This window comes from Triturus cristatus, chromosome 4_2, assembly GCF_964204655.1.
Source record: "Triturus cristatus chromosome 4_2, aTriCri1.1, whole genome shotgun sequence".
Taxonomy (NCBI): Eukaryota; Metazoa; Chordata; class Amphibia; order Caudata; family Salamandridae; genus Triturus; species Triturus cristatus.
The window spans coordinates 491702000-491719956 of record NC_140586.1 but is presented as its reverse complement, the minus strand read 5'-3'; the positions used below and the strand labels follow the sequence as shown (position 1 = coordinate 491719956).

The 17957-nt window shown below is 42.4% G+C and overlaps 1 protein-coding gene across 2 annotated transcripts in view; it reads right to left on the bottom strand.

Annotated features, from left to right (window-relative positions):
- LOC146834592 (ferric reductase 1-like) overlaps positions 1 to 17957 on the bottom strand; it is a 485837-nt gene that overhangs the window by 12788 nt on the left and 455092 nt on the right. The window contains exons 13-15 of one of the 2 annotated variants that reach the window (XM_085602043.1): positions 7679 to 7737; positions 5904 to 6041; positions 5782 to 5813 (exon numbers count right to left, since the gene is read on the bottom strand). In XM_085602043.1, the coding sequence (XP_085458169.1) occupies positions 5782 to 5813; positions 5904 to 6041; positions 7679 to 7737 (229 nt within the window). The remainder of the gene's footprint in view (positions 1 to 5781; positions 5814 to 5903; positions 6042 to 7678; positions 7738 to 17957) is intronic. The other variant, XM_085602045.1, reaches the window with a different exon arrangement.

The following is a 17957-nucleotide window of genomic DNA, read 5'->3' as shown; positions in this document are numbered from 1 at the left end:
AATGGGGTAATTGATTATTTCTTAAATTTTCCGACTGATGCGCCCACATTGGCTGGTATGAAGGTCCCCCTGCTCATGTTCGCGGACAACACTCTCCTAATTTCTAAAACGCGTCAGGGGCTCCAGTTAGCACTGACCCGTTTTGAGTTGTTCTGCCGCGATCATGAGCTGGAGGTTAATGTAGGGAAGACCAAATTTATGGTCTTACGTGGTGCCAGACCGGTTAGGGCCAGGGTCGAAATGGGAGGAGTAACATTAGAACAGACTTCTACATTCACCTATCTGGGGGTCACTTTTTCTGACAACCTTAGCTGGAAGCCCCAGATTGACCACTATACCCTTAAACACATTCAATTGGGTGGAGCACTGCTTAGGGAACACAGGCACTCGTTAACCAAACCTATGGCTCCCCTGATTAAAATCTATGGGTCCAAAATCCTTCCAGCGGTCATGTATGGTGCCGAAATATGGGGGTTTGGTAATTTGAATTCCCTGAGAGTGGCTCAAAACAAATTTCTTAGGTCTGCAGTAGGGTTACCACAATCTTCCCCACGTATACCCCTTCTATTTGATTTGGGTTGCCACCCTATTGAGGACATGGTGCGGTTTAGGCCACTGGCGTTTTGGCGACGTCTGTGGACCACACCTAAGTTGTCATCTTACTCCAATGCTTTGATAGAAGTTAAAAATCTTGGGGGTTCCCACAGAATCAGTTGGTTGTTTGAAATTAAAACTATTCTGACTGATATGGGAATGGGTGAGTTGTGGTCTAATCCAGAGACGGCTGTTTTTCCTCAGAAAAAGATCTTTAGGGACACATACTGGCAGTGGGTCAAAGATAAGCGTTTTGCCTCTATGACAGGAGGTCCCTTGACCATAACATACTTGAGCAACAAGGATGACCCATATTTTGAGGTGTATTGGGATATAATCACAAAACTGCAGGACAGGAAACTCTACCATCAATTTAGACTAGGCACCCTACCATTACGCTCCTTTACTAAAAGTTGGTCTACCCCGGGTAATGACAATTGTCCCCATTGCGAGGATATGACAGAAACTGTAGACCATTTCCTCTATGTTTGTCCGGAGTATACTCGCCCACGAAGGTTGTGGTTACGCCCTGTTTGTCGCAAACTTGGAGTTAGATCAGCATCAATTGCCAGTAGAATATTGAAATCCGATCCTTCAAGTTTTGTGATTATTGGTGTGGCCAAGTACTTAAGTTGGGCATGGCTCTTACGCAATCGGAGTTTTAGTCCTTAACCATTTTGTTCGTAATATTGTATAGTCTGTTATGACATAAGTTTTAAACATATCAAGTCATTGTAACTTTGTACATTTAATATTTTTTTATGACTGCTGTTTTTAATAGTGAAAATGTATTTATAGGTTTTTATGTATACTGGTTCAATATATATCTGTATGTTTTTAACTTGTATTGATGATTTTTTAGCATGTCTTTTATGATGAAATATTCGCAATAAAGACTTTGACTTGACTTGATTATCTTATACTTAAAACCAGAGGATAGGTAGGCCATTTTCTTGCTTGCATGAGGGCCCTCAGCACTCTTGCTACCCTCAGTGATGCAGCAAGTATGCCATGGACCCTAATACAAACAAGGAAAATACCGCTACTGATATTTTGGTAACAGAATACACACATAATTTAGGTGCAGTAGGCCCCCACATCATTGGTCCCAAATACAACTCCATTTGCTGCATTATTAACAGCTACAGACTTGGTTATGCCATGTGCTCAGTTTTCTCTCTCCCCTCGTATTTTACACTTATTTGCTGTTTACATCTCTTTTGTTCTGCAGTTTCCTATTCCTTTCCCTACACTCTGCTATGACCCTGCTCAAGTTTACAGGAGCCTGTTGAAGTGACAAGAGCAGTTCTCCCTGCGAACGCTGTCCATTGTGTAGCATTGTGAACCTCATGGGGGTATTACTATAGGTAATAAATAAAGCATTCACTTTTATATTGCATTTTGCATTCTCTATGACACATTCGAGTTGATGTCATGTAGAATCGGTAGATCTGTAGTGTTTGATTAAATGACCATTCATTTTTATTCTTTAAGGAATTCCATGGCTAAAGATCCATAATTCATAAATTGAATGGGCTAAGGGGCTAGTTCAATTCACCTCAGAGTATAGTATTGAGCAATGTTTACCACAATCTACCTCTTCATCTTTTTCACACCTAACCTAATATCTGAATCCACTAAACTTGCTACTTCCTCAAAGTCCTTCTCTTCCAAATCACCCTTAGGATTGCCAGACTGAGCTAATACCAGTTCCTCCAATCCAATATAAGAGGATGTACCCCTTAACTGTGAAAGAAGAAACAGTCTTGAAAGAATACTTGGATGCAAACTTGGGGAAGTGATTTATTTGCTATTCCACATTCCCAGCAGTACAAGTTTGTGTGTGCCCAAGACAGATGCAAAGTTGCAACTGAGGTTGAAGTATAGGGAATTGAACATCATCACAATCTCTAACCAGGTTCCACTATTCCTGATTTCCATTCTACTACTAAACCAAGTCAAGTCGGGCAATAGTTTTTTTAAAAACTTGATTTGAGAGTGGCTTACAATTTAGGGAGATTCAGGAAATAAGTGGGAAAACAGGTTTAAATACCCATTATGGCCACTTTGGGAACTTAGTAATGCTGTTTTGTTTGTGTAAAGCTGCTGATGCATTTCACCATTTCATTACTGATATCATCAGAGAAATTTTGGACTCTTGTCATCATTACCTGGATGATATCATAGTATTTTCCCATCACATTACAGTAACATCAAAAACATGTGGCAGGGGTTCCACAAAGGTTGAGATAAAATTATTTGTATGTCATGCCAGAAAAGTGCTCCTTTGAGGTGTCAACAAAATCCTTCTTAGTGTTCCAGATGATAGAATTAGGTCTGAAGAAGGATGAATGAAGTAAAGTTTTAAGTGGCAAAAAAATGACCTACCCCACGAACAGTCAAGGACATTCAATGATTATTGGATTTTGCAATAAAGAAGTTTTGGTCTACCATCATAGCTCGTCATAAAATTGACTAAAACGTGTTTCACTGTGAATCACAGCAATATAAGCTTTTTAACAACTAAAAAAACTTTTACTACTGCTCTGATATTACCGCATCCATCTTATGCAATGCCTTTCATGTTGGAGACTGGTGTCTCGTCCACAGCTAAAGGAGCAAATTTATCTCAATAAGATTCTCAATCTGGAAAGCTCCATCCTGAACATTAACACACATGGAAAAGGCTTATATGGTCTATGATATGGAACTGTTAGCAACAAAAGAGGCATTTAGTCAATAGAGGCATTATTTATTAGGGCCTCAACTTAAAATAACTGTGTAGAAATTTGGAATATATTAAATCTATGCCAGGTGGAACCTTGTTTTCCTGTTTCTTTTAGGATATCACCTTCAGACCTGGCCATTGACATGAAAAGGCATGTACCCTCTCATATCAAGAAGACCAAAACTTTTGCCTCCTTTGAGGCCATGGGTCACAAAAGAAGTGCCAGGAGTAGCAGGGAGAAAGCTGGATCTGACAGCTGCGACCCCTGAGTAACTCCAAATTACATCCATGAAGAAGACTCAGGTAAAATGGAGCGATTGGAACATCCTTCAATTCTAGCAACACAATCAATAGAAGGTGAAGCTGAGAAAGTTGTGTAAAACTCAGGATACAATTGATGGATGTGGTAAAATAGGTAGAAACAGATCCTTAAAATCAGAAAGTGCAAAATTATATTTTATATTATCATACATATTATTTTCCAGATCCCGATTCGCAAAAGGATATTAGCCAGTGGGGGCATCAAACACCATTGGCAGGTCATCCTGGGGTGCCTAAGACCACCGAGTTATAGTCCCAAAATATCTGTGGGCCACAGCTATATAAATGGATAGCATAATTTAGGAAAAATATGTGGTTTGTGCTCAAGTAGAAGTAGATTGTAGGCCACCTGCAAGATTGGTATGGCCTCTATCAGCTACAAAACAACCAAGCTCCCAAATCTCAATGAACATTATAGTATATCTGACAATATTAAGTGGTTATAGCACTCACTAAACTTTTTTAAAGCAAGTGGTAAGATTGGTTTACTGAATATTATAACAAGAGACAGAGGCTCCCAGTTTAATTCTCATTTTTAAAATACCATGTTGAGTCAATTTGGAATCATCATCTGCAAATCCACAAAGCGAGGACAGACTACGTGTATCAATCAGACGGTTGAACACTACTTATTTTTTGGTGAACTGTCTACAAGTTTAGGTAAAATGGGCCCTATCGCTGAAATCATGCATTGTAACTCCCTGCATTGATTTATAGGACATTCTCCTTTATTTTGTATGTATAGCATTCCATCAAGATGTCGCTGTTGACCTTTCAGGATACAAATAATCATTTAGCAAGTAATCACTTGCAGGAGTTACAAAAGGTGCACAGCAAAGCTCCACTAATTCGGATTAAGGCTAAGCTAACCTATAAAGCGTTTGTGGCTAGAAATAGGAAACCTCTACTGGAGCACAAAATTGTGTGCTTAATCTGGCTCTCTCCTTAATGTCGATCTAATGCGGGCACATGCTAAATTCACTCCTCATTTTTTTGGGATCCTTTTCTGTTATCAGATTAATAGACAAAGAAGCAGTAGAGCTTACTACAAATTGGAAGGTACATTATGAAGTACACATTAAAAAAATTACACCAGCAGACACAAGGAAAAATGTACCTCCACCTTTCATTGTGGTTGATCAGCCCTGGAATATGAAGAGGAAGATATTTTTTCCGTTCATGCGCCTCAGTTGATGGAAATATTTCATAAAGAGTACTTCCACAAGCTAAAACCACCAATGTTAAGGAAGATGTCAATTAGGGACAGCGGGAACTGTCAGGATTCTTACACCTGGAAGATTGCAGCAGGTGGAAACATTCTGAGAAGAATCAGCTGGCAATGTCTGGCATATGCACTCTGGTGTAACTGGAATGTTGGCACAAGGAAGCTAGGATGGCAACAATGAGGGCAGGCTAACAACAGGTCAAAGAAATGTGCTTGCACTTCCAGGGATGTACAAGTACTGTTCAAGAAAGCTACTCAAATGCCTAGCCCAGTTGTGAGGCTATGGTGCTTGTGCAGTTTAGTACGCAACTCTAGAGCCACACTTTTTGTAATTTACTTCCTGGGGTTCTCTTTTACCAGCGATTTTAGGTAGGGTATTAGGCATCCAGTTTCCTCCTATTATTGGTGCTGGGATTTTACTCTTAATCCCTACCACAGTGCACTTTCCTCTTCTCCTCAGAATAAAGGTAGTTCATAGAGTTTCTTCCTCTCGTACTCACTGTCGAATTTGTAGAAGTAATTTCTGTTCCATGTTCATATAGGTTCAAACCTCATTTTCTCATAGTACCTTTCTCCTGTTGTAGGGAGTGTCTGTGTAAATATTAGAGATTTTTTTGGTGACCCACAGAACCCTGCCGGTTTTTCATTCAAAATTCTCCCTTCCCCCTTACTCAACTTCACATCCTTTTCCAGCTGGTATTGCTCTGTACTGTTACTATCACAGAGTGGGAATTCCTATGTGGTGCTTTGGGATTATCACCAGAGCTCTATATGTTCTATCAATTTTCAAGTACTGTGGCACGCTATAACCCACAAAATAGATTTTGCAAAAGTGATTCCCCGTTTTAAAAATAGGCATACTGTGAAAATGGCATATGCTGATAACTTTCTTTTGCAAGCGCAAATACATTACCTTTCTTTCACCGAATTCATATTCATTTGATTCTGAAAAATATAATATTGAAAGTGAGTAGCACCATTTTACACCATTCATAAAGATAGCATACACAAAATATTGTCTGGTGGAAATTATACCTTTCAATTTTAGGTGATTGTTCAGTTCCAGAAGTAGAATGGTCAGGGCCTCCCATCCTACAAAGCCTCCCATGACTTTGGATAACCATAAATTTGAGGATCTATCAATCAGGTTAAATCCTAAGAATAAGGTAGCCACTGAAAGAATACAAAGGAGAAAGAAATAGTTATGAAAACAAATAGATAATATGTTCCTTAAGTCACAGTCAGGTCTACCGGCAAGCACTCCAATGATCCCTCTCTGTTTTGACTTGGCCCACAAGCGTACCTCCAAGAAAATGTAGTATGGAATGCTTACTTACTGGCACAGAGTGGACTATGGCAAAGTGAACTTCCTACCGAGTGAGGCTTAGAAACCTGATGTGCACAAACTGTATGTGTAAAATGTCTTGGGTGATTTCTATACGCCTGCTCTTGGAAAAATTGTTGCACCAAAGCTTTTGGGCTTCTCCAGAAAACCAATGTACAGTGGCTAAGATTAGGTTAAAAGAAATATATTGGGAATTTGTTGCATAGCAGATACATCTCTCTAGTATAGGATCTCTGGTAAGGGACTTCCTTGATGTCAAGAAGCTGCCTAGGTATGAATCAACTATACATGAAATTACACCTCCTTTGGCAGGGAAACTGTATATTCAGTGTAGGCATAGGACCCTTCTGACTAAGCAATTTTGCAGTAAATGGTATAAAGATGTTGATGAGGATGACCGATTCCCAGTTTGCACTGGTGCACATATTGTTCTTTTGCCGTGAGCATCATCCTCAAAGTATTAAGTGGCTTGTCCCCTTGTGTAGGAATTTGGGCACTGGCTGCTATCTGGAGCCAATTGGAATGGTTTCTACAGAGCTAAGCAAATTGATGGTTTTCTCAATTTCCAGGTTCCTATTGTCTGTACGGCTGAGGCGCACAAAGCGAATCAAAACAGCTGAGGATAGAGCAGAGAGCCAGTATGCCCTAGACTAGTTTATGGCTGAATGATGCAAGCTATACTGTGCCTGGTACAGTTTACTACTGCACTTTTACAAAATTTTGTGTTTTAGCACTTTAATTTGATTCTGTCTTGTTGGTAGAGTGAATGTCACTTTCAAAAACATCTATCTGACCGACAGATGCATCCACAAAAAAGCTTTAAAATTCCTCAGCATGAAAACGAAACAGTATGGTCTGGGGCACTCCATGGGCTCATGCAACCAAAGTCTAGCCACATCCTCCAACTATGCAATTGCTCAGAGGAAGGTAGCCACCTTACAGTCAAAGGACTGGCTATGAACAAAAACATTCCCGTGAACATCCACATGCCACAAAGCACTTTAGGTAAATTAGTGTGTAGAATAGTTAATTCCTTCATATCTCATATCATCCCTCTCCCTTCTTCTCTAGCTGTTTGCGTTTTCCCCATTAAATCTATCTCTATACAAAAACACGCTAATTTCAAACTACTCACAAACACAACCTACCTGAACAGTTGCATCTTCTTCCACCAACAACCCAGACACCTTCTATTCACCCATATCCCACACATACACAGAACTAGATCAGGATGACGGGCATTCTCATACATTGCTCCTAAAGCATGAGCAGCCACCTTTCTTCTTGAATTCCACAAGACACATAAGACCTGGCTTTTCACCTAACCAACCTACCATAGGCAGGGCTAGTACCACACACCTGCTCACAGTATACCCTAACAGGTGATAGTGCACTTTACAAATACACACAAAACTGCCACAAAGTGCAGCGTACAGTAATTGGTTCCATATTTCAAGAAACCTACCTGCGAGAACCTTTATCACCAAAGCATTTAGAGCATGAAACCAGTTAAAGATGAATCTCCTGTGAAGGCAAATGAATGATTGCAATTGTTACTTCATGTTTCTGATATCTTTTGACCAATACTTACATAGAGTAATTACGAAAGAAAAGGAGGAAAGCAAATGCTGAGGGACAACATCAACACTTAAATAGTTTGTCAACTGTAATCTTTAATCCCCAAAAGACCAGCTATTGGGGTAATTATTTTGCAGTGCTAGAAATTGATTGTGGTATGAACGTTTTTGACAAATATTTTGCAGTGTAGAATGCTTAATACAGGTAAAGAAGCGCTTAACTTCTGCCTGTGGTTGCAGGTGTTGGATAACCCGCATTCATTTGTAAGAACCAGTACTTCTTTTTTCATCATCCAGACAAAGAGGGAGAAAGAAAGAAAAGGTAGTAAGAAGAAGAAAGAGAAAGGTAGGAATTGAGTGAAGGGGAAAAACATGGATAAAACAAAGTTGCAAGAGTGAGATAAAGAGTCAGGAAGTGGAAGAAATAGGTTTGTGGTGGAATGTAGATCAGGCAACCTTGGTGTTCCACAACCCCAGCATTTGGCAGCTTTAGACTCTTTAACCCCTTCTGTGCCCATGACGAGATAGTCTCGTCATGGAGCGCGGTTGCGCTGTGCCCATGACGAGACTATCTCGTCATGGACCCCGCCCGCTAATACAATGCCCGGCACAGGAGGGGGAAAGGGCGGGGCACTCAAGGGGTTAAAAAAATTCTTTTTTTTGTACTTTACAATTAAACAGTGTATATCAATGGGATGTCCTCAGCAGAGAAACGAGTTGTAAATTGACAGCATATTTGAATAGGAACAAATAATCTTTAGGTTCGCGATGATAACTCAACAAATTTAAACTATGGACTGTATCTGCTCAAATGTAATATTAATAAGCCTAAATAAAACAAAACATCAGAAGGAACCTAAACAAGACAACGCACCATGTTAAGTACTAAAACTGAACATAATTTTTGAACCGAGAGAATAACTTGGCCCAAAGCTAAACTTTCAATCGAGGTAAATTAAAAGTGTAGGGCAAGCTGCATTAAAATTGCAATACAGCTGTAAGTAATCTTATACGGAAAGTTACGTCTAAAAACCTTCTGTAAAACATTGTAGGATAAGTTATGTGACATATGTGCACTGCTTATTAATTTTGTATCGTTCCATCGCACTTCGGGAGCCCTTTGCAAGAAATCTAAAGCATTACTAATGAGACAATGCATTTTATTAGGTTTTCGTAGGTCCCTTGATTTGTTTGCTCTTCAACCTAGCTGGCAAGTTAAAGAATTGAGGACGTAGCTACTTTGCTTCTCATGGCGTTAGATGACGTCTTTGCCTCTTAGGCAGTGCTTTAAATGGGGAAAAAAAAGTGCAGGTACTCATCAGATCGAGCTGGGGGCGTGGCAAGGAGGCTGGGCTAGAGGCGGGACTAAGGGTGGGTCTAATGAAAAACATTTGAAGGGCTCAAGAATTTTTGAATGATGACAAATTGCTTCCCTCTGCAATTTATTGTTGATGCCCTTGCATGTATTAAGTTGTACTAGTTGACAGACTATTGAAAGGTAACTATCACGTTTTCCTTTTTGTCAGAGGCACCTGTATATTAAACAAAACATTAAAAGGTGCAGAGACTTGTTTTACTGAAAATTAATTAAAGGAAAAAAGACTACATCCTAAAATGCAACTCTGACTCCCATCGGGTGAAAGGATGCCATCAGTTGTCATGCTAGTGATCCTGGGAGAAGAAAGTTATCTGGGTTACAGAGCAATAATATTTCACCCTTTCATTCACTTTCAGATACTGTGCCACCCAGTAAAATCTAACCCAAAATTCTGAGGGGCTAGTAAAGGGATGGAGGCACATATAACCATGTACATATGACCACAGTGTCACTGATGATGGTGGTCAGCAGGCCTGCTGTAGCCACGGTTTCTGATATGGGAGGCACCCTGTACCCACATGTGTTTAATGCTCAAAGCTTCCCTTAGGCCTGCTCCTTCACCTCAAGTCCAAGGCTTGACTTCCTCACTTGGGTGCTTTGGATTCCCTGGTGCTCCCACTCCTACTACGTGGCTCACTTTTTTTCATGAATACCAGATACAGCCAGCTGTTGTGTCAAGTGGTGATGACCAGTCTGGTGCACCTCATAGCGCAGTAGAACCCTACAGATTTCTAAGCTGCTGTAGTGGAAATTGGGAGGGGCATTGGGAGGGGCAGACATTTGGCACCTCTCGTTCATATCTCTGTACTGCTCACAGCCGCACACTTATGGATGCCTCCACAGCATTGCAGCAGGAAACACATGCCTGCGATTCCCCGGCTAAACATGATCCTTCCTTCTTTTGACTTCTCTGCCTGATCCCTCCGTCCAGTGCGGGGATATGTGTCCTGGCATGTAGTAGTGTGGGTGGTTCTTAAGCTCCATGCCTGGCCTGAGGGGTCTAGCCCTCTGGCCACATCTGAAATGACAACTACATTCTTGGGACAATATTTACAGTAGTCTGTGTACGACTTTGCCAATTCACTAATTTTACATGGATGGAAATCCATTTTTATTTTATACTTTTGTCACAACACACTAGTGGCATTCTGTGGGTGCAGAACTCCCAAGCGGGAGTGCTGGGTGTGCATCCAGAAGAAGGCAGCAAATGAAAGATCAACCACACCTAAAATAGATGGTTTTACTTTATTTAGCTGAAAACTGCAGTTATTTCCCCCAGAAAGTTATGTGAATTTGCATCAGTTCGCTATAAAAAGAGGTGAAGGGCTGGCTGTAAGTGTCCCTCCCTGAAGGCAGAGAGTTTTTGACATGCAGAAATAAAACAGAATTTCCCCGTTTGTGATTATTGTAGGATGTCAGTAACATTTACATTTTTGGGGAATCTAGTGATTTCTGCATCTGTGACAGGTAACTGGATATGGGCCTGTCCCAGTATGGTAAGAGCTCTGCCTCCAGACATCCTTCCTTCCAGATGTCGGTGTCAGTCGAAGCCCTGGTCCTCACCCACCTGAATGGAGGCAACACTCTGCCCATTAGCCTCCTTAACAATATTCAGAAAACCATGAAAACACCTTAACCACTGTAACACTTCCCATCAAGGGCTTGTAGAAGTTGGCCAAATCCACCCACACGGAAGGTATTGTATTGTATTGTAATTGCATTTATATAGCGGTGACTACCCCTGACGAGGCGTCGAAGCGCTTTTTCGGCGAGTAGCGCCCTGCTCCGGAACCCAAGAAGGATTAGTGTTGAATTAGTATAGTGAAAATCTGAAAGTAATTTGATAGGTTAGTCAGTTATTTGGATTCAGAAGGATAGCAGAGAGATGGAAGAGGGAAAAAGGTTTGCATTTATATAGCGCTTGTTACCCCTGATGGGGGTGTTGAAGTGCTTTTGTTTGGAGAGTAGCACTTATCGGGTTTAAACAAAAAAGAAATACCACAAAGTGTGACTGAGCATGTGTATGACAGCAAAAAAGCGTACTTGACAATCTGGAATAGGCCTCGTTTCTGAGAAATGCTTGATATCAGACACAAGCATTCTGGAAGCAATTAAAAGTGTGATCTTACATCATAGAAATGAATGAGAAACGTTCACCAAGCCATGGGATGTCATGTCTTAGTCGTGTTTGAATGCTTATATTGTTAGCTACATTCAGTGTTTTCTGGTAAATGCGCATTTTTAACTCCGTGCACATTATTCTTCCCCTTCCAGTGTGCCCTAGTAAGGTCTATACTGTGTTTAAGTATTTTGATAAATCCATTCTTCCTCCAAGTATGCGATCTGAATTCTTATGATTGTTTGTTGAGCCTTTCATTGTTTAACTTTGTTACAAAAAAATGAGTCACATTATGGTAAACTTTATATTAGCTGCTAAAAAAAACAAAAAAAACACGACTTAAAAATACCACTGTCCCCTCAAAATTATTTTTCTATTCAGCTGCCGCCCCTGCTTTAGATAACACTCTTTTGGATGACGAGATACTCTCCTACCTCTACCCTCTGATGTCCCTAGCCCTTACTTACTTAGCCCCATGTCCCCTCCGATGCCCAATTTGTCTCTTTACATTTTCTCTTTTTTCAGGTGGTCACGCCACCTTTAATCTTAAATGTCCCCTTGTTCATCTCATCAAATTCCTTCTCTTGCTTTTCTGGGATACCCCTCCCCCATTTAAAATACCAGTCTCTGCCACTGTAGCTGTCGCTCTGTCCTCACACAACAGGCCCCTTCCACCGACCTGTGTCATTCTCGAAAGCCTTGGCTTTCTTGGGACACCTACCCACCCCGACTCTCATCAGATGATCCCCATCTCATCCATCAGCTGCTTTATTTTAAACCCACTGCCCAGGGCCGGCTTTAGTGCTGGTGGCGCCCTGTGCGACAATGTTTGTTGGCGCCCCCTCCGCCCCAATGACCACCTCCACCACGGATTCTCTCACTAGCACCCTTTAACAGTGACCAAGTCACCATAACCACACTCTCTCAGATGCATTGAATTAGTTATATAGCGCCACTCATACCAGTGTAAGGTGTCCGAGCACTGTGCATCACACACACATTACACAGAGATAATCAATCATACGAGTGTAAATCAGTGTATAGGAAATGTTACTTAAGCCAAAGGACTGAAAGTGTAGGAGTCACTTGACACCCATACTGGTAGGCAGTATAGTTTAAGAGTGCTTGGTGTGGAGAAGCACAAACGCAGAGTCGAAAAAGAAACAGCATAGTTGGGAGTTTTCTTTAATAATAGGAATCGATTTCTAGCCAAATTAACCCTTTTTGCAACATTAATCAATGTTCTAATAATGTATACTTTGCAGTGTGTATGCAGTTCTGGGATGAAAGTTAATAGCTCACTGTTGTATATTAGGACTTTAAGTTATAAATTGCAAGTAACAAAAGGCTGTCTCTTTTGAAAGCAGTAATCTGCTGACCAGTTTACATCATATGCACTCTGTAATCTACTAGATACAAGTTCTTTGCAGCAGGCATATTAACCCTCTGCACTAACTTCACCTAAGTCAAAACCTCAACTATACAAAACGCTGATCTCTCTCCAGGAAGATAATTAATCACATGAGTTTTCTTGACATTTATGTGAGGCCTGGTAATTGCAGGCGGAAAGAAACGCTGCAGCAGGTGCTTCAAAAGCTTAATAAACTTTCAAACACGGTGTCCCCAGGAAGCCAGCACCTGGTGCGGTGGCACCAGTCGCACCACCCTAAAGCCGGCCCTGCCACTGCCCCACGCCCGCAGTGTATTCTCAAATATCTTGCCCCTTTCTTCTTTTTCAGATAACCCCTCGATTTATTTAGCTGACTGTGCTTATACCCCTTCACTTCTGTAAGCTCTCCTCAGTTGTCCCCTTTTCCACCCGCCAGCTGCTATGCTATCCTCTCCGTCTTTTTCGCACAGAAGAAAGGGAAAGCCAGAGCAAATTGGGATTTTTAAAGAGCTTCCCTTTCTTCCCGCCGCATAGCTTCCTGGCAGGAGGGAGGGGGGGGGGGGGCGGGGAGGGGAGGTCACACCTGAAGCACAACTAGAGTCAAATTTCGTGTGGGGTGGGGGGTCTGATTCTTCAAGCAAAAGATAGAGTGGAGGTGCAGGGGCTCTATGGGGTGAAAAACATCAAAGCCTCGTTAACGAGCAAAAGGTCTTTTAAAGACCTGTGAAGTACTCGGGTTCGGCTGTGTTTGTACCCGGGGAAGCTGTCTCATCCCGGGCTGCAACACACGAGGGGGGGTGAGAAGGCCTTTGAGTCCAATGGGCGTTGCGCGCCTGGGTCACACGTTGCTCTGCTTTGGCGCCATGGCGTCACTGCTCTCCTTGTGAAATCACCAATATGTGAGCATGCGCCGCAGTGTAGAAATGCGATGCATGCTCACATGACTTTGTGTGACAGTGAGGACCGGTACTCTGTTTAATAACAGAGAAGTGCTGGAAATAACTGACCCGATTCTGAGACTATTCCTATTTTCCCGAAAGTTATGTCTGGAGACTACATCTGTTTCTAGCAGCAGTTGTTTCTGGGTGAAAAACAACAGGTCCGCACAGATACAGCGGGATTTGTAAATCCAACAGGGCCAATAACTCTTGTTACCAACCCCTTTAGATGAGCCAGAACAATGAGGGCCATGGTTGGAACAGGTACAGGTCTAACAGAGTCTTCTATGTAGGCGGTCCTGTCTGGTGTGTTCATTGCTTTGGTTCAACATGTAAAGCATATCAATATTGCAAAGCCCCTTTTCCGGCTTCTGTTTCTGTTTCGTATATGATTGATTCACACACCATACAATAAATAGCGACAGAGTGGTGTATTTGATAAACACAGATGAAATGACAGCTAGTTCACCAATTTTCCAAAATTGCCCCAAATAAGATAGGTGGCATATATGGAGCAGAAATGTATTTCTGTCACCTCATGACTTGAACCTGCAGTGGGGGCACACAATTTGCAGTGTGTCATTCGAAGGAGGGATTGACTTGGTTGGGTATGGATGATTTGGGAACAGGAACCAAGTTTTTAAATGTACCCTACCTCAGGCAGCTAGTGAAGATTATGATGGCACGATGAACGTTTGCTAAGTCCATAAAACAACTAGATACTGGCAATCTGTTTCTGCTGCAGAGGCCTGCAGCTGGTAACCCCAGGCCTCCTTAAAGGCATCTTTAAAGGATCTTCAATACATTATCTTGCAGTTGAATAGCGCCGCGCCACCTCATCATGTAGCTCAAGTCAAATGAAAGGGAGTGATTTCCAAAACTAGGGCAGATAAAACCATAGCCCTGTCACCTAAGAGCAAATTTGGGAATAAACACAGCGGTTTGCATCTTAAATATACCTCAGATGTTTCATAGGGAGGCCAATCAAGATCGATGGAGGAGAGGTCATTGCATTTTTACCAGATAACCGCTCCTCAATAGTAAAACTTCCGCTTATTCTGCAATACTCTTTAGCACCCTACTGCCTAGTAAAGTGACCGACAAAGGAGTCCAAAAACGATCCAAACCATTTAACTCCATGTACGTCAAGGAGTTGTGTCAGTGCTGGTGAGATCCCTGTGTCTGCTCATGATAAACCGCATCCGGGCACCGACACTAACCACATTGCACTAGAATTCTAGTACATGGAACATAGGCAGCACCAATACTGCACACACACACCCAGGGATACCTTAACACTGATGTGCATTAGTGTAAAATGGGAATAATACCTGGCCAATCTGCAACCTTGTCCAGACTCTAGGACAATTCCATAAAATGTGCACAAGTGCTGCTAATACACAGATAAATCTGTGTGTCTTTGGAGAACGAATTGAAAAAATAGACCTGGCATCTCACAAAGGGCCTCATGTAAGTAAGAAGCACAGGGCAGTTGAAAGCCCTGAACCACACCTCAGAAGCCTATAAGTTTGGCCGAAGAGAAATAGTCCAAATGTATGATGCAAAGGCAATGTTTCTAATTTTGTGGTTTCTGGTCAGGGTCTCCTCCCATGGGATGGTGTTTCTGGACCTCTGCTGAATGATTATCAAGAATCCACCATAGCTTCACTTAGCATATTTCCCCCTGAGGTTCTGTAGTGATCCGAACCCGTGAAATCGGTATCGTAGTACTGACACGATTTTGGTACCAATGAACCGCAAATGATCCATTACATACATGACAGTGTTTTCGCTACGCAACTAGCATGAATTCACTGAGAAATAGGGCATTCTGTTGTAAAGTCATGGCATCCATTTTAGTTACGGCATCCATTTTGTTTCTTGCCCTCACATAGTCAATGAACGGGCAATGACCCCGACAGAGTCACCTTGTTAAGGACACGTAAGCTCGAGCCCCGAGAAAGGCTGACGCTGCATGACTAAGCAGAATCAAGCTGCCTTCCTTGCCTGAGGCCAGTCCTGCTATACTGGTTCTCGTGTCCGTTGTCCTGACTGAATGGCCGAAGACGGTAGCCATGCCCGTTTATGATCCATAAACACCTCTTATCCTACTTTTCAATCCTTTGCATCTGGCTCTGCTCCCCTCCTTCTGGGCTTTTACAATGGGGAGGTTACGATTTTTATGATGGGGAGGATCGGGTAAAGAATGGAAAACTGACAAGGGGACCTGATCGAATACCGAAAACCTACGACTAATTATTGTTTGATGTCTATTTACTGTTTATTTGGGATACCGGGTTGGGCATGAGAAATATTCATGTAATGTTGCCTAAAGACATTTTTCGTGTATTTAAGGAACAACCCACTTAATGCAATTCGAACAGTCTCGTAGATTCTGCCTCTGTGTGGTTCCTATGACTTCTGTGTCCCTGCAGTAAATAAACCTTGGTCTTTGACGCCACCATCGAGAAGCCCGTGTCTCTGTTTATTTGTGCACCGAGACAGGAGGAACTCAGGGGTCTTTGGGTGTTGTTTCCCTGACACCTCTGGACTCTTAAAAGTCCAGAACCTCAAATTGGCGCCCAACGTGGGGCAACGTCATCCGGTACCGGTCCAAAGCCTGAAAAGTTCGAGAAGTTTCGTGTGAAGATTCCGGAGGGAGGTACCCCGCTTCATCGATCCCTGCATGTCGTAAAAGTGGCCCGACGATCTCTTCCACGAGGGTTCCCGTTCCCAGACGGCTACAGAGGACCGCTGCCCTGACTGTCGCCCTGTCTTGGACCCGAGGTGCAGACCTTAGTACGGCGAGACGTAGACGGGTTCTCCTTGGTGACGTCTTCCACATTTCAGTTAAGTATTAAGTTGGTTACGCTCAGTTTGGTTGTTCTTTGTTGCTCTGGTTTAATTCGTAGAATATCATTGGTTGCTCTTGGTTAGATAATCTTTGTTTTTGGTAATAGTTCATTTTGGTAGGCCTAAGTTCTTTGCGCATTTTGGTTGGAATTTGTCTTTGTTTGTCATGACTACCAGTAGTAATTGTTTCCTGTCCTGGTTACGTTGCAACGGGGATTCCCGTTTGGAGGATTCGTGTTCGGTTCCTCCGATTGGAACTCCTACATATGAGCTCTATTGTAAACATGGTGTGGGTCCTATTACGTATAATGAAGTATGGGTCCGTTATACCAGAAAAGATGGTGTCCTTAGTTGGCCACCGCATGGTAGCTTCGAAACCGAAATTCTAGACAATCTAGAAATGAAGTTGTTTAAGAGAAAAGCCCGGCCGGCAATGTTTGATTCTTTTCGCGTATGGCGCAAAGAAGCCAAACAGAGAGAAATTAGGAAGACAAAGAAAGAACAGAAAGAGAAAGGGTTGACTTTAATGGAGTCTGCTAGGCAGCTGCATGTCAACGAGACTGAGAAAGAAATGGAGATGGCGAATAGAAAATATAATTTGGCAATTGATAAATGTTACCCTGTACTGCCATCTTGTCCTGCTAAGCCGATGGAGGATCATGAAAAGGCTCCTCTGTTGTCTTACCTGTTGAATTCACCTCCACCGTATGCACAGGGTATTACAGTACCACAGTTACTACCTGTTGTACAGCCAGCTGCTGGTCAGCCTGGAGTAGTTGCTCCACTTCCTTTGATTCCAGCTCCTGTCCTTCCTGTGGTTAATGTTCCTTCGGCACCCCCTCTTCCTGGGTCGCCTGTTCTGCCTTTGCCTATCGTTACGCAAACTGCTTTACCTGCTACTCCCACCCTTACTATTTCATCTGCTCCAGCTGCTCTATCCCCGAACCCTATGGACATTCTGACTCCGCTTTCCGTTCGTCGGAAAATAACCGACTCTGTAACTAATATCTTAACTCCTCTCTACAGGTCTTTAATTGGGACCCCCGTTTCTGACTCTATACAGAGACGTAGCCAGCTTCCTGGTCCTCAGGAACGAGACATGTTAGATTCGACAGCTCTTAGGTGGATGTCGAAAGCTGTGAAGTATGATGCACAAAGAGTGTTAGATACTTTTATGCAATGGAATGAACCAACTCAACGTTACGTTTTTGACGTGATGTGTTCTCTTGTGCGTGAAGAATGGGAAGATGATGACTTAGATTCTGTCCCCTCTGATCTGATAAATATTCAACAGAAGTTCGCCGCAGGAATGGTGATAGGTTCAGGAGTAAGGGGAGCGATAGAACTGATTTTAGCTTATAGGGATGATTCCCCTCTTCGAGCGACAAGGGACCCCGATGGTTCACCGACTACTAGGAAAAGACGAGGTCAATATCCGATGAGAGAAGTTCCACCGATATGGCGTGATGCAGTTCAAGCTGATGCGGCT